At 46.0% G+C, this 16,234-nt stretch overlaps 2 protein-coding genes, 2 long non-coding RNA genes and 1 pseudogene across 4 annotated transcripts; 2 read left to right on the forward strand and 3 right to left on the reverse strand.

Annotated features, from left to right (window-relative positions):
• Positions 1–160: 160 nt before the first annotated feature.
• On the reverse strand, positions 161–1,703 carry LOC117194203. The gene is made up of 3 exons (XR_004474769.1): positions 1,186–1,703; positions 701–1,114; positions 161–440 (listed from the first exon to the last, which is right to left on the reverse strand). It is a non-coding gene; the product is annotated as an uncharacterized LOC117194203 (long non-coding RNA).
• A 2,860-nt stretch (positions 1,704–4,563) lies between these two features.
• On the forward strand, positions 4,564–5,607 carry LOC117193246 (transmembrane protein 223-like). The gene is made up of 3 exons (XM_033397989.1): positions 4,564–4,584; positions 4,676–5,179; positions 5,239–5,607. The coding sequence occupies exons 2-3, from the start codon at positions 4,798–4,800 to the stop codon at positions 5,529–5,531; spliced, it is 675 nt and encodes a 224-aa protein (XP_033253880.1). The 5' UTR covers positions 4,564–4,584; positions 4,676–4,797; the 3' UTR covers positions 5,532–5,607.
• LOC117193247 (H/ACA ribonucleoprotein complex subunit 3-like) lies at positions 5,542–5,972 on the reverse strand. The gene is made up of 2 exons (XM_033397990.1): positions 5,824–5,972; positions 5,542–5,760 (listed from the first exon to the last, which is right to left on the reverse strand). Exons 1-2 carry the CDS (start codon positions 5,875–5,877, stop codon positions 5,620–5,622), a joined length of 195 nt encoding a protein of 64 aa, XP_033253881.1. The 5' UTR covers positions 5,878–5,972; the 3' UTR covers positions 5,542–5,619.
• Positions 5,973–6,108: 136 nt separating this feature from the next.
• LOC117193245 lies at positions 6,109–8,306 on the forward strand (annotated as a pseudogene).
• Positions 8,307–9,923: 1,617 nt separating this feature from the next.
• On the reverse strand, positions 9,924–10,354 carry LOC117193330. Its single transcript, XR_004474573.1, has 2 exons — positions 10,137–10,354; positions 9,924–10,059 (listed from the first exon to the last, which is right to left on the reverse strand). It is a non-coding gene; the product is annotated as an uncharacterized LOC117193330 (long non-coding RNA).
• Positions 10,355–16,234: the final 5,880 nt, after the last annotated feature.

Raw genomic sequence — 16,234 nt, forward strand, 5'->3', positions numbered from 1 at the left:
CTACTCTACTTAAACTCCCAATTGACTCAATAACTATTTTAGCGAACAACAGGATGCGAGAATATTCCAGGTTGGAAATTAAAATAATACTAATAATAATTAAAATAGAAGAATTATAACTAAATAGAAAAAAAAAGAATTAAATGTGTATATAATAAAAAAAACAGTATATGTATATAGGAGGTAGCCGCTAAACTGGCATACAAATTTAACAGAGCATTTGTGACAACAACAAAAAACCCATGGTTACTGTTCTTGCTATCTCTTCCGGCATGTGGATCTGCCCAACTGTTTTACCTCTCCCCTTCTTTCTTTCCTATACCTCTCCTTCTCTCACGCTCATGCATGCAATTTATTTAGAGTAAAGCAATATTCTTTCACTTACGTGCCATCCATCTCCAAAAGCGCTTTTGTCGAAGACGATCCGCTTGCTATAATTGCTGTAAATGTAATTTTATTGGGAGAGCACAACAACAAAAAGAGAAAAGAAGAGAAAGAACAAGGCGCGCAGAGGCTTTCGGGGACTGCTTTTTTTCTTTGCTTTTGAGCATTGATATTGTATTTCTATTCCCTTATGCCTTTCTTTTCTTTGGGCTCCACATAGGGCTAGCCCTTACGGTTTAAGGGAAAAGAAAAGCAAGACTGAATTAACGGCGCTACACTGCCGAAAGGGGAGCAAGGTATTTGTATTCGTACTCACTAAGACCTTGCCTATTGGCTCATGGGTATAATTTTGATCTGGGTTTTTATTTCCTCTACTTTTTTTTCACTAAGCCAGGTCGGCCGAGGGCAAGATATTTACGCAAAAAAACTTGGGGGCCAAAAAAAAATGTTCAATATTCCGCTTTTAGTTTCGCAGCTTCCCGGCGCCGACGATGCTGCTGATGCACTGAGTCGGACCCACAGCTGGAGCGGCGGACTCTCTGCCTTGCGCTTCTCTGCGCCAGCGGCGAATTCGATCGGTTCTTGTGCTTTTTTTTTTTTCGGGAGCGCAGTCTCTTCTCTTCCCTTTCTATGGCCAGCTGGTTGTGGCTGCGGCCGGCTCGGTCATCGATCCCAATTATCTTTTTCCGCTATTCTCCCTTGGAAATCTGCTTGGCACAACGTGCCAATTCTGTAATACAAGAAAACCCATGTTCCATTTAACACTACCTAGCGACACCTAAACCCCAATGTCCAACTTACCGCTATGTGGCGATTGGCACTCTTGTTATATTAACTTGCAAATGGCCGTCCGAAACAAAAAAAAGAGACCACTTTCGGATGCCTTGCCTCCGGCGTGGGGTCAGAATGGAACGCCCCCTTACTGGGGTGGCAAATTTCTTTTCGATTTCTTTATGGTATAATTTGAAAGCAACACGATTCTTTTGTTTGTCTTTTTTTCTTTGATTTAGCACTGGCGCGAGGTTTAGTTATGTTTTTCCGCTAATATTTCCTCTTTCCACCACAAACACTACCTTCTGAAGTGGGGCCCAAAATCGAAAAGAGCGACCGTAGCTGGACTTGCATTCACGAACCCTCCTAACAGCGAAAGTGCCAACCACCATTTCCCTCGAGTTAACATAACCGCGGCCGACTCTCTCCCGAGTCCGACCGTCTGCCCAAAAAGTACCCGTCGATCACGAGCAATAGGGGCGCTAAACGCAATTACGATATTCCCTGGATTTAAAATTTTTGATTAGTTTTTTTTTTTTCCGTTCTTTTATTTTTGTTGTTGTTGTAGTAATATTTTTGTAGCTGGTTCAAGCGTCACTACAAGTTGCTGCGGACACCGCAACTCTACAGTTATACCCGATACTAATTCAGTATGGCTTTCCTCCGGCAGACGCTGCTAATATTAAACGACACGACAAAGAGTGCGTGCGAGAGAGACAGAAAATCAGTCTGAGCGTGACGTCGGGCGCTGCGTAGCCAGTGCAAATTGATTTGTTCCTTTTGGCTATAAAAATTATCTGATCTGGTCCAGATTCAGCAATCTGATAGATATGGTCGTTATCTATGATTCTGCGTTTTTAGTTTTCTCGAATGTGCAATATTGTGGATGCAACAGATTTTCGTCCTTTGTGGGGGCGGAAGGGGGTGGGGCGAAATTATGAGATATACGTTTTATAATGAGATCTAACAGAAGTGCGGATACCAAATTTGGTTACTCTAGCCTTAATAGTCTTTGAGATTTGTGGATGCCCCAGATTTTCGTCCTTTGCGGGGGCGGAAGGGGGTGTGGCGAAATTTGGACACGAAACGGTCAAGGTCCGATATCACAGGAGTGTGGATACCAAATTTGGTTGCTCTGGCTCTTATAGGTTCTGAGATCCTTGAACTCATATTTTGCAATTGGCAAAACAGACCATGAAACCTGTGTGTTAGAGAGAGACAGAGCGAGAAAGAATGAATTTGTTTTCTTGATTCTGGCTATAATAATTATACGATCTGGTTGAGATTTTACACTCTAGAACATATAGTCATCCTCTACGATTCTGCGTTTTTGGCTTTATCGTATCTTTAAAAATGTGGATGCCACAGATTTTCGTCCTTTGTGGGGGCGGAAGTGGGCGGGGCGAAGTTTTGAAATATTTTTGTAGCAGTGACATATCACAGAAGTCTGGATCAACAAAACATCGTTGCTCTAGCTCTTATAGTCTTTGAGCACTAGGCGCTGAAGGGGACGGACAGACGGACAGACGGACGGACGACAGACGGAGGGACGAACAGACGGACAGACAGACATGGCTCAATCGACTCGGCTATTGATGCTGATCAAGAATATATATACTTTATGGGGTCGGAAACGATTCCTTCTGGACGTTACACACATCCACTTTTACCACAAATCTAATATACCCCAATACTCATTTTGAGTATCGGGTATAATAAGAATACAGACTCGTACCTAGTGAATGATATTCACAACATAATTAACCAATCAGACATTCAGAAACTTGACATTCTATGGGTCCCTGGTCATAAGGGTGTGGCCTGTTATGATCCGCCTCTTTGCCACCCTGGCCTATCGTTCCCAGCTAGCTCACGGGGAAGTCAGGGGTGTTTCCGACCCGATAAGCCAGGGGACGGATTGAACAAAAACAAAAAAAAACAAATCTAATTTATAGGACAGACTTGTCCTCGTTGACACTTTCGTCAGCGGGGATAGTTGGTTTCGTTATCCCTAGCAGGGTCCCACCCTTCCATGAGCGCCACCTTTTGAATTCGCTCCCTTTTAATATTCAGGGTCCCGCTCTTCTTCTCGCTCTCGTCCCACCCAACTACCGTTTTCTATTCACTCATGACTCTTTTCAAATATTCCTTTTTATATCCATTATATTTTCTTATTTAACTTGAACATTATTAATTAATAATCTAGGTTTATATAAAGGAAACAAATACTAACACAAAAATACTAACAACAAAATAAACCCTATTTCGGCCGAATTGGCAGCCCCCTTTGATAGAAGTTGTTGCTTCCTGATGCTTGCTGATGTTTACGTTTGATCGTGGTGTTTTTTTATATGATCGTGATATATTGTTTAATTGTGGGTCGGACGGGTGTAGATGTGTGAAATGTGGTGATGTTATGTGATGTGCTATGAATGAGGGTATACATGCGTGGGTTGTGTGTGATGTGGGTAGATTAAGTTGTGTGATATTGATTCGTGCGGGTGTATTTCTGCTTTGAAGTCCGGATTCTTTCCCCGGGGGGGGTTGGTGTGTGGGGACAGAAACGTGGCTCCAGTCGGTGCTCCGCTGACGGTTCCTTGGTGCCGGTGCTCCGCTGACGGTTCTCGCACCAGTTTTCCGGCCTGGCCAGTACCGGGATGCTGCTGCCGATGTCCGCCGCTTCTGCTGATGTTGATGCCTGCCGCTGATGTCTTGGTGGGATCATTATCTCCACGATTCTCCACCGGAAACTCTCTTTTTCTTTCTTCCTCGCCCCGTTTCCTTTTCTCCCACGCAACTCTGCCACTGCTTCCCAGGATCCACTATAGATGCCGCTGTCTCTTTCTTCTCCAGCCCTGATACCTATCGGCTCTCTCCAAAACCGCCCATAACAGGCCATCAACGAAAAGACTGACATAGCAGCAAAGGCTGGTACAAGTGAGGGGTTTACAATAAATATAAAATACAGCTACAAGGAGGCTCAAAGAGAAATTAGGAACTTTTTAGTATACAAATGGAATGAGGACTACAGGACGAAGTGTAGGACGAAGGGATCCAGCCTCATAGACATATTTCCAGACATACCCAGTAAACCCTGGCATTTTTCTCTTAAATCGAATGCTAAAAGCATCAAGACCATTAACAGACTTATGACGGGACACACATACGACAAAGTCTTCCTACACAGAATCAAAGCAATTGACTCAAATATCTGCGAAACGTGCAATGTAACTGAATATGCCGAACACCTGATCTTCGATTGCCAAAGATTTGCCGGGCTCAGAAGGAAATTCAAAATCTTTAAATATTATAACAATTTACATCAATTATTAATAAAAAAAAGAGCCGCTACATCTCAGAGAGCTGGCAATCTTCATCAAAACTGCTGACTTAAACTTTTGACCCCTTTTTTCTTCATCATGTTATAAAGTAATTTCAGTTTATTTTCTAAAACAGTTAAGTAATTTTCCTCTTTTTTTTTATATACCGACCTGTCAAACTCGCCAAGCTACATCACCAGTATCTGATCAATGTGGCTACAGTGCTACGATCAAAATTCCGATCATCCTTGAGATGATTTAAAACCAAAAAAAAAAAAAAATAATAATAAATGCCAATCAAATCCCAGAAATATCAATTAAAATGAGTAATCTCATAAACTTTGCCCTAAGAAAGGGTGCTAGTTTTTTGACACGACACAGCCTGCCATGTTTTCGACTAACAGTTCCGTACGTGGTTAACAAAACGCCGGTTTCTGGCGCAATTAAAAACTATTCCACTCGAGCTGCGCCGTTTGATGTGAGCACAAGCGTACCAAAGGACTTAATCCTCTTTAAATATGAGAATCCAAAGTTCTACAAGATGCTGAACTTTTTCTGGACCTATCTTTCCCATTTTGCGTTTACAACGCTGAAGGATGCGCCAGTGGTGGAGAAGCCAGGAGAGGAGCTGAAGTGGTTTCAGCGCATAAATCTTGGCGAAAACAAGTACAGGAATGGCATCACTGTTTGCTGCTTTTTGTTTGGTTCATATTTGAAACAGATAATGTGGTTCGAAGCAAATTATGTCTTTATAAATTTAAAGGATACGGAATTCTGTTTGCGGTTTGGATGTTCACACTTCGTTCCGTGCGCTTTCTCATCCTGCACAAGGGCGGTCAGAGTATCTCCTTTGTTACCTATGGACCCTTTAACCGGAACCGTATCATGACTGTCCCACTTAAATGCATCTCAGCGCAAGAGTCCCGTGAAATGGCCAGGGTACAACTGCCAATCAAGGTGAAGGACAGGACTCTTTACTACGTGCTGGATATGCGTGGAGAATTTCGTAATCCCCAACTGTTTGCCTACACGGCAGGGTTAAAACGACGTATTTAAAAGCGATTTGTTTAGTTCATTGAAAATTTTGTAACTTATTATTTGTAAATACACATGTACCCTAATTAAAATTCAACTCTGCTCTGTCTTAAGACACGGGCTCAGGCTTCTGTGTGAGCAGCAGACTAAAGCGCTTCTTGATGGTAATGCGCTGGCGGGAGTACTTGTCTTCCGGAGAGAAACGGGCTGGATGGGCCGACAAGGTCGGACGACCATCTTCAGTGCGTTTCTGCAATATCAACGAAACATATAAGTTTAACATACTAGAAAAGCTGGAGAACTTTTCATTTACATTCAAAGTGTAGACGCGGTTGCCGCTTTCGTTGATGGTGTACATGAGATACATTTTGGTGAGAAAATTCAATAAATTTCGCAGTAAATAAAAAAAACACGTGTGGCGTGCCTTGCAGTGTGTTTATCGGACTTATCGTTAAAATATCGACCCACAGAAATATACCAAAATATATTTTAAAAATATACCGTAAATATACTTTCTATATACCGTTGAAAATGAAATTTAATAGATTGATGAAACAAACAACAAGAAATGCCGAAAAGTAGAAACCACAGTACCAGAAACGGTCACCCTGGTGCGTTGCTTTCAATGAGAACAGTGTGACCGAAAATTTGTCGATCAAATACACGCTTAAACTCCATTTATTTAAACAAGATAAAAACTTGAGTTAAATCGCGAAAAAAATGCCAATAATAATACCAAAAGTGACGCACGTTAGCCAAAACGCGCACGGAACAAAACAATCGCAATGAAATTGCGTATCGATGATAACTATCGTTTTCCAAATCTTGCTTAAAATGGCGCAAATTGTTTGTAAAAAATGTCGAGTAAATTAGACGAGTTACAAAAGCAAGTGATACGGGAGCAACAAAAGCGAATCAAACCAGGAGAAAGCCAGAAATATGTGCGTATGGTTATAGACGCGGGTTTCGTGGACATTCCGGTTGGACAGGAGCTTTTGCAGCGAATAAACTCCGCCGATCTGAAGTATGAAATTCGCATGTTGCCCATCACAAACTGCATCATCTGGGAGCGCAGTATTGGCCAGCACACAATAGTTTCCGGAAGTAGCGGTTCTGGCCTGGGCGAAGCCTGGAAAATGGAGAACCACGTCCTCCACTGGATAACCGAAGCAAATTAGCATCACTCTCAGAAGGATCAAAGAGCCTGCTTGGGCCACAAGTTGCAGGTTGCATTTCCCGACTGCTCCTGAGAGCCAAGAGCTGTTGTGCCTGCTCCGACGCTATACAAAGGCAATTGCCGAAGCCCCGTTTAAAAATCAACGCGATGAATATTTGGGGTTCTTTAAGAAGTACTTGGCCAACGACAAGAAGCAGTGCGTCCGCGTCGAGCAGGGCAATGGCTATGGACGTCTATGGCAGCAGCATCTAAATCGGTTGCCGCTGGTCACGCTCGAGATGGCCGAATCCATCATATCTCAATATCCCTGTCCCAAGAAACTGTTGGACCACTTTTCCAATGATCCTACGGCTGTGCAGTCCCTAGCTGATTTAAAGATCAAGCGCTGTAATGGACCACAGCCCCTTCACACCGAACGACGCATAGGGAACGTACTCAGCAACAAACTTTACACTTTGTACAATTCAAGGGATTCAATCCCAATACTCTGATTTAGTTTTAGAATCGTCTCGTGTATTCGGCTGGTATCGTATGTACAATTAGAGTAAATATTACAAGTAAGAGCTAAATATTTTACATTATTCCTCTGGTCGTATATAGTATATGTATATTTAAAAATCACAATATTCTTATACGCATATCTATGAATTTTTATATTTGTTGTCGAGCATCTTTCAAGATCTTCTGCGAAAAACGAATAAAAAAAAGTATGATAATGATTACAAAAAAAAAAATAGCAAGCGACGAACTATGAAATTTCAGACCATAATCTAGAGCGTGGCCAAGATTCGGGTGAAGCCCAGGCACGCCGAGACTATAGTCTGTCCAAGACCCCAGACCATTGCATAAATAGGCGACATGGGCAGGCTGGAAGCGCGATGCACAAATGCAATCATGGGCAGGCTGGAAGCGCGATGCACAAATGCAATCATCAGCACTGCTAATGATCCCACTAGAAGCCGGGGACAAGAATCCCATGACCAGAATTAGTATGGAGAAGAATCGACCGAATTTATGCTTTCGAAGCGTGACAAACGCCACGAGGGCGGCACAGGTGTGGATAAAAATGGATGAGAAGAGGGCCCACAGAAATAAGTGGTACCACATTTCGCGAAATGTGTTTAGTCGAGCCTGTGAGCGGAGTCCCATGACATCGGCGATGGTGTCCAGCTCATCGGTGTCATATGCTTCGGAAAACATGGCGATGCGCAATTTTGACCTTAAGTTTTGGAAGAATATCGGGCTTGCTACTAATTACGTTGCTAATTATTGCTTTTCCGTTCCTCTGATTTGGTCATTTGTGTGCTCTGCTGATTGATTTCTCCTGCGACACGGTCCGAGGGGGGTTGTTCATGTCAATGGCGCTATCAAGAGACGTTCGTAGACCTGTAAGTTTAAGTGGATCATGCTTTAGTTCTGTTGACCTTTTGGCAGACTCGTACGATACTCACGCCCACACATGTGGCCACCTCACCCTCATTAGCTTGATTGTTGCTGTTGGCCGGAATGCACTTTCTCTGTTACTTGATTACATTAACATTTTTGCTGTTTCCTTTTTGTAAAGTTTTCTTTTGTTTGATTTTTTATTTGCGTAGCAATCGATTTGGCATTCAATACGCCCATTCAATAAGCGACTTGCTTGCGGCAGTGAATCTTTAAGTCATAATTTTTCGCCAGCCCTTTAGTATGGTATAGTATAGTAGTAGTATAGTATAGTAGTATAGTATTGTCCAAATAAAACACTGATTCTATTTTAATTATTATTTAATTTCGTGTTTTCGTTTTAGCAACTGGAGTGGAACACCGTGGAAATGGGCCAGTTCTTGAGTTGTCAGCTGTCATCCATAAGTGAACCAGCTCCGATAAATGAGCAACATAGTCGCACCACATGGCACGGAATAAATTATAAATTATGTGGGCAGGGCTAAGATTTAAGTATTTAAAATAAGCCAGTCAAGTAGAAAATTGATTCATTAATCGGATAAAATTACTTGGGCAGAGTTGATGGTTCTATCAAGCTAGTAATATTCCACGGAATATCAAAAACGAGGAATATGTAAAATAGAACTTGATTTCGCTAGTATATTTACGGTATATTTTTAAAATGAGACTGTATATTTTGGTATATTTCTGAGGGTCGGACGGTATATTTTAACGATAAATCCGCCAAAACAATCCAGTCAAGTAGGAAATTGATTTATTAATGCAATAAAATGATTTGGGCAAGGCTCAATATTCTATCTAGCTAGTAATATTCGACGGAATATCAAAAATGAGGATGTATGTTGTTATGGGAGGTTTTGGAGAGAGCCGATAGGTATCAGGGCTGGAGAAGAAAGAGACAGCGGCATCTATAGTGGATCCTGGGAAGCAGTGGCAGACTTGCGTGGGAGAAAAGGAAACGGGGCGAGGAAGAAAAAAAGGAAGTTTCCGGTGGAGAATAGTGGAGGCCGCACGTGCCCTGAAAGAAAAAAAGGAAACAAAATTGGCGATCGTGGTGATAACGATCCCACCAAGACATCAGCGGCAGGTGGAGGAAGTTTCCGGTGGAGAATAGTGGAGGCCGCACGTGCCCTGAAAGAAAAAAAGGAAACAAAATTGGCGATCGTGGTGATAACGATCCCACCAAGACATCAGCGGCAGGCATCAACATCAGCAGAAGCGACGGACATCGGCAGCAGCATCCCGGTACTGGCCAGGCCGGAAAACTGGTGCGAGAACCGTCAGCGGAGCACCGGAACCAAGGAACCGTCAGCGGAGCACCGGCACCAAGGAACCGTCAGCGGAGCACCGACTGGAGACACGTTTCTGTCCCCACACACCAACCCCCCCCCCGGGGAAAGAATCCGGACTTCAAAGCAGAAATACACCCGCACGAATCAATATCACACACCTTCATCTACCCACAGCGTTTTTATAGCTCGCTCGCTCTCCTATTGGGCTCTGCCTTTGCTGCTTGCGTGTTCTCTCTCTCCCCCGCTTTCACTCTCTGCCTATGCGCGCATCACCTTTGGCTCCGCTCGCCCTCTTTATTTTTTCTAACAACACACTAACACCTTACTTCACTATGTAAACTGCGGATCTTAATTGGGCCTTGTTAACTTAATTTGGCATACGGCACGTTTAGGTAGGATTTGAGCGATTTTCCTCCTTTTTCTCCGTTCGTATTTCGCCGGTTGCTGAACTTTCCGCTATCGCGGATTATCGACCGTCCCGCTTTGTGGCCGCCGCCGCACCGACGTCGATCCGGCTGCCCGCGAAGGTCGAGCCTCTCAGAATTTTTCTGCGTCTCTGCTCCCTCGCTCTGTGCTGCGACGGATCAGCTGCTTGGAGCGCCGCTGCTTCGCCAGCCCAAATTGCTAGGCGCCAAATCTAGTGCAGGGAGAAAGAACCGTCTATCGTATTCGGCCCCGAAAGATCTGTGGTATCCCACTTTTTGTTCCTCTTACCCGTCAATCTTGGCCCCAGTGGCCGACCTAGCTTCAGTTTTCCTAGTCCCGCGACTTTTGCTTTGCTGCTGCTGGATACCACTCGCGCTTTGACAATATTCTTTTCTTGACTTTGGAACTTTTTCCTTAATGATTTTTGCTGAGCCTGTTCGGGGCGATGTTGGTCGCTCGACATCCAAATTCCAAAAGGAAGATGGACACGCTCCCATCCACTATGAGACCGGCCGGATCCGCTGGATGACGTTCGAATGTCATCGCTTTCTCCTCTTTCTCTTCAACTGCCATCAGCACTAACTCACCCCCAGAGGGAGCCAACCTTTCAGAGCACCGTTTTAGAGACCCTGACTCCAAAACCCCCTGTAGCAGCGAGACTATGGCTGCCCATACAATGCCGTTGGCGGTCCATTTAGTTTTCGCCCTTAGCTCAGCTACAAGCCTCTTACAAAATCCCCCCTGCCAAAGTCAGTCTTGGGGATATTGCCTGAATTGAGGAATCCACAAGGCTGACTGGCTTGTAGCTACACTTGCCGGATATCCTTCCCGTGGTACCTTCCGATGAGCTTTCCTTGCAGATCTTCCAGCTCATAAATCGAGTTCCCCACTTTCCGTCTAACTCGCGCCTTAAGAAACATTGGCCCTAGCCTAGCGTTGTAGCCGGCTTGAAAATGGCTTTGTTTAAAATTTCGCCGTAGCACTTCCTGCCCCACCTGGTACGATACTTCCTGTGCCCTCAGGTCATAATGCCGTCGATTTTGCTCCCATTGCTTCCGCATCACTTCACACGCTCTCTTTCTGACGATATCCAATGAATCCTCACGTGTGAAGGTCGCTGCCTTGTCCTCTAACATCCCCAATTTCCTCAGCAAAGAATACGTTGCGCCTGAAGACACCATCTGCTGGCCGAAAACCATATAGTAGGGCGTGGATCCTAACCCTGAGTGAACCGCCGACCTCAACGCACAGCATATTTTGCTAAGACTCTCATCCCAGTCTTTCTGGTCACTGCGAATATACGACCGAATGGCAGCGATGACCGAACGGTTGACTCGCTCCGAAGCGTTGGCTTGGGGAGCGTGGACAGCTGTTAGCGTGTGCGTTATTCGATGCCTTCTGAGCAGGCCTTGAAACTTCTCGGATCGAAATTGCGATCCGTTGTCAGATACAATTCCCTCTGGAACTCCGAAAGTATAGAATAACTCCTCCTCTAAATACCTCAGCACAACATCAGCATTTAATTTTTTTACAGGCTTGAGGAAAACAAATTTCGAATAATGGTCCAGGACAATAAAAATTCCTATATTTCCACTGCGAGACCTAGGATACGGACCTAAGAAATCAATATAGAGACGCTGGAAGAACCTTTGCGACTCGGCCGCTTTTCCCATCGGTGGACGTAACGGAGCGTTTGGAGCTTTTGACATTTTACATTGCTCGCAGGCTGCCACGTAGTCTTTTACGTCATTGACGAGTCCGGGCCAGAAATAATAACGCCGGATCCGCTCGAGTGTCTTGTGGACTCCACCATGGGAAGCCAGCGGATCATCGTGTGCTCTCTTTAGCACTTCTTTGACCATCCCCCTGGGTACCCACAACTTCCAAGCAAACGCGTCGTTAAGGATGTCTCCTTTTCCATGCTCGGATCGCCGATAGATCAGAGAATCAACTATTTTAAGGTCGGGCAGTTGAGCCATATTGCTCTTAATTCCCTCCATCAGTTCCTAATATTCTCCCGATTTGAAATGAGCTGACTCATTGCTGAAATCCACTGCAGCCACTTGGTCATATGGGACCCTGGACAAGGCATCCGGAACAACATTCAGCTTCCCTCTTCTGTGTTGGATACTGAACCGGAAACCAAAATGGTTTGCTGAAGTCCGGACTTTGCAAGACCGCAGCACTGCAAAGCATGCCCTTTAACCGCTCAAAAGCTTCCTTGCCTTCTGTTGTCATCACGAATTTTTGCTTCGGCTTTAATAGGTCGGTCAACGGGGCGGATACAGACGCAAGGTTAGGTTAGGTTGAGGCGGCTGCCGCGCTCGCTCGGAACCCGTCACACTTAGGCCGGTTTCGGCCCGTTGTGATACCGCATAGGATCATTTCCTTCCCGCCTTGTGAGACTTCCTGTCAGCAATTATTCCATCCAGATGCTCTCACAAAGTTCGCTATCCTCCTGGGACATAGTTTGGACATCTCTGAGATGTCGTGTAGAAAGGCTGAGCCCAGGTGCTGTAGCCTTCTTCTGCTGAGAGCTGGGCAGGAGCAGAACAGATGTTCCACTGTCTCCTCCTCTTCCTCGTCTCTACAGCTACGACAAAAATCGTTATGTGGGGCCCCCAGCCTGTTAGCGTGGGTACCTATTAGCCAGTGTCCCGTGAGGGAACGTGTGACTACGCTGCACCTTTTCCTGCTTAACTTGAGGAGCTCGGAGGTGCGCTTCATGTCCATGGTCGGCCATGTTTGCCGAGTTGTGCGACATCGTGGCACTGTTTGCCACATATCGTTTTTTAGTCGCTTGTATTGCTCCCTTATAATGAGCTTACAGGTGGCCATTGGCATACAGATATCCTCCTTGTCTTGGAGAAGGGGGATTGTAGTGCCAGATCTGGCCAGCTCGTCCGCTATACAGTTGCCCTCGATGTCCCGGTGGCCCGGGACCCAAATCAGGCTAATAGCAAATTGCTGAGCCATCTCGTGCAGAGATTTGCGGCAGTCTGCCACGGTGGCCGAGTTCGAGGAAATCGCGCTTAGCGATTTGATCGCAGCCTGGCTGTCGCTATAAATGTTTAGCTTGGTTGCCGTGACGCTTGTAGGCAGTCTAGAGCCTCCCTGATTGCTATGACTTCCGCTTGAAAGACACTGCAATGATCTGGGAGTCTGAAGGAATGCCTTATGTTTAGCTGTTCAGAGTAGATTCCCCCTCCGACTCTGTCGTCCAGCTTTGATCCATCTGTGAAGATGTTTATGGCCCCATCTGGGCCTGGGAGTCCCTCGAGCCATTCGTCTCTGTGAGGGATGATTGTGTCGAAGGGAGTGTCTGTGTACTCTCTTGGAACTTGGTAGTCTGTTTTTGTGGGGACGGTACTGCTATTATTTAATATGGCTGAGTGACCTATGCACTGTGTCACCCATTGATCTGAGTCTCTTAGACGTATTGCTGCTGTTTCTGCCCGTTCCTTTCCTGCGAGGTCAAGGCTCTGTAGGCATAGGATGGCATTTAGCGCATCATTTGGGGTGGTGCGAAGAGCTCCGCTGATGCATAGGGCGGCAGTCCGCTGGACTTTGCCCAGTTGCTTGGTGATCGCCCTTTTTGATAGGGCCGGCCACCACACCGTAACTCCGTAGAGTAGTATTGGTCTAACTATAGCTTGATATATCCATTGGACTATGCTTGGGATCATACCCCATCTTAGCCCAATAGCTTTTTTGCATGTGTAGAGTGCAGTCATTGCCTTGTAACGAACCTTAGGAAGGTTCGTCACAGCGCGCTACATCGCGGGGTCGTCACCGCCTCATTTTTCCCCTTTTTATAGCCGATACTCAAAATGAGTATTGGGGTATATTAGATTTGTGGTAAAAGTGGATGTGTGTAACGTCCAGAAGGAATCGTTTCCGACCCCATAAAGTATATATATTCTTGATCAGCATCAATAGCCGAGTCGATTGGGCCCTGTCTGTCTGTCTGTCTGTCCGTCTGTCCGTCCGTCCGTCTGTCCATCTGTCCGTCTGTCCGTCCGTCCGTCTGTCCGTCCCCTTCAGCGCCTAGTGCTCAAAGACTATAAGAGCTAGAGCAACGATGTTTTGGATCCAGACTGTGGACTGTGATATGTCACAGCTACAAAAATATTTCAAAACTTCGCCCCGCCCACTTCCGCCCCCACAAAGGACGAAAATCTGTGGCATTCACAATTTTAAAGATATGAGAAAACCAAAAACGTAGAATTGTAGAGAATGACCATATCTTTAAGACTGCGGAATCTGAATTGGATCGTATTATTATTATAGCCAGCATCAAGAAAACAATTTCATTTTTTCTCGCCCTGTCTCTCTAACAAACACGTAGCATAGGCGGCTTTGCTTAGAGTAAAACATTAGCGCCTAGATCTCAGAGACTGTAAAAGCTAGAGCAACCAAATTTGGTATCCACACTCCTAATATATCGGACCGAGACGAGTTTGTTTCAAAATTTCGCCACACCCCCTTCCGCCCCCGCAAAGGACGAAAATCTGGGGATATTCAAAAATCTCAGAGACTTTTAAGGCTAGAGTAACCAAATTTGGTATCCGCACTTCTGTTAGATCTTACTATAAAACGTGTATCTCAAATTTCATCATAGATAATGACCATATCTATCAGATTGCTGAATCTGGATCAGATCAGATCATTTTTATAGCCAATAGGAACAAATCAATTTGCAGTGGCTACGCAGCGCCCGACGTCACGCTCAGACTGATTTTCTGTCTCTCTCGCACGCACTCTTTGTCGTGTCGTTTAATATTAGCGGCGTCTGCCGGAGGAGAGCCATACTGACTTAGTATCGGGTATAACCGTAGAGTTGCGGTGTCCGCAGCAACTCACAACGTTCCCCCTCGTTATATCTCCAGTTTCCCTTAAATATATCGTTACTTAGCCTTAAGAACAGAGAATGCATACAATAAATGTACCACCAATAAAGAAACTCATTCCCCATATCGTTTCGCCTACCATTTCACGACAGCCAATCCCACATTCTCGTACCAACACATTACCCCCACCTCTAACGAAAAGCTCCCGAAGCACTGACAATTAGCCGGTAAGAACGCCCCCCACACCAACACATTGCCCCGCGTTTAGCCATAAGCTCCCGAGACACGAACCGTTAGCCGGTGACAACTCCCCACCGGGCCAACACAATACCCCCACCTCTAAACTTAAGCTCCCGAAGCACAGACTAGCCGATAAGAACCCCCGCCCCTTCCCTTCGCGGCTTCGGGACGCTCCGCGTCTTTCCCTTTCCCGAGCGCGCAAGTGCCGAGCAGACTTCACTTACGCGGAGACCCGGGCCGAGAATAGACGTTGTCCCGCGTGACAACTAAGATACAAGTTAAGAATCCTTCCGGGAACGTGACGAAACAACAAAAAATATTCAATGTAACAAATTACCTGTATAACCAGCTAGCTAATAAATCATTATTGTAACGAGAACCAACCCCGTGTAAGTCATTTTTGGGGATCCAAACCCCTCCCCGGTCACCCTTACCAACAACTACTCGCCAGCGAGCCACACTCACCTCCACTAACCCCCGACCAATCCTCGAAACCCCACCCTCACGCAGGTGTGACACGCCCTGCGCCCCTCTCTCGACCCCCACAGGTGTGACTCGCCCTGTGACCCCTCTTTCCCGACCCACGCAGGTGTGCTTCGCCCTGCGCCCGCCTCTCTCTCGACCCACGCGGGTGTGCCTCGCTCCGCGCCTTTCTTCTCGACCCTCCCGTCCGCCCAGTAAGACGAGCCGACCCCCCTTTCGGAGTTCCTGCGAACTACAAATTTCTTGTAGGAAGACCCCTGGACATGACTGAGCTTACCTCAGCCTGGAAGAGGAGACATTACAAGTGGCGCCCGAGCAGGGACCCGAAGGAAACTCTAACGAGGGGTTCGTGGATTAAAAACCCACGGCAGTCAGGAGTGCAAGAGACAGACCAAAAAAAAAAAGGGGGAAAGATAGCCCCCCGCGTGTACGCCTACGTGCATACGCGGCCGATCGCTCGACCGCAGAAAAAAACCCACCCCACTACCGCGGCGCGTAACCGTGCTCAAATCCCCACAATTCTAACGGTGAGGATCGCGAACGAGTCTACGTGTACGTGTACTAAGTGACAGTGAAAAGAAAAGGGAACACAGTACCTCAAGATCCCGGACGCTCAACCAGTCCGTAGGAACAGCGACGCAACGACCAAGAGAAGCATGGAGCCCTATACGGGGGAACAATCAGGTGAGTACGACGGGGACGAATTGACCGTTAATCCGGGGGTCAGCACCGGCTGGATCCACAAGCGCCGCCGGGAAGAACTGGAAGCCTTCGCGGAAGAATTCGGGTTCGACCGCGAAGGGACAGTTGAGG

This window comes from Drosophila miranda (assembly GCF_003369915.1).
Source record: "Drosophila miranda strain MSH22 chromosome Y unlocalized genomic scaffold, D.miranda_PacBio2.1 Contig_Y2_pilon, whole genome shotgun sequence".
Lineage (NCBI taxonomy): Eukaryota > Metazoa > Arthropoda > Insecta > Diptera > Drosophilidae > Drosophila > Drosophila miranda.

What these genes read in the sequence shown, in the direction of transcription:
- LOC117193246 (XM_033397989.1), top strand. Translation starts at nt 4,798, where the DNA reads ATGAGTAATCTCATAAACTTTGCCCTAAGAAAGGGTGCTAGTTTTTTG. An exon ending in TGTTTGCTGCTTTTTGTTTG is followed by an intron (nt 5,180 to 5,238) that starts GTTCATATTTGA and finishes ATAAATTTAAAG; the next exon opens with GATACGGAATTCTGTTTGCG.
- LOC117193247 (XM_033397990.1), bottom strand. Translation starts at nt 5,877, where the DNA reads ATGTATCTCATGTACACCATCAACGAAAGCGGCAACCGCGTCTACACT. An exon ending in ACCGCGTCTACACTTTGAAT is followed by an intron (nt 5,761 to 5,823) that starts GTAAATGAAAAG and finishes TTGATATTGCAG; the next exon opens with AAACGCACTGAAGATGGTCG.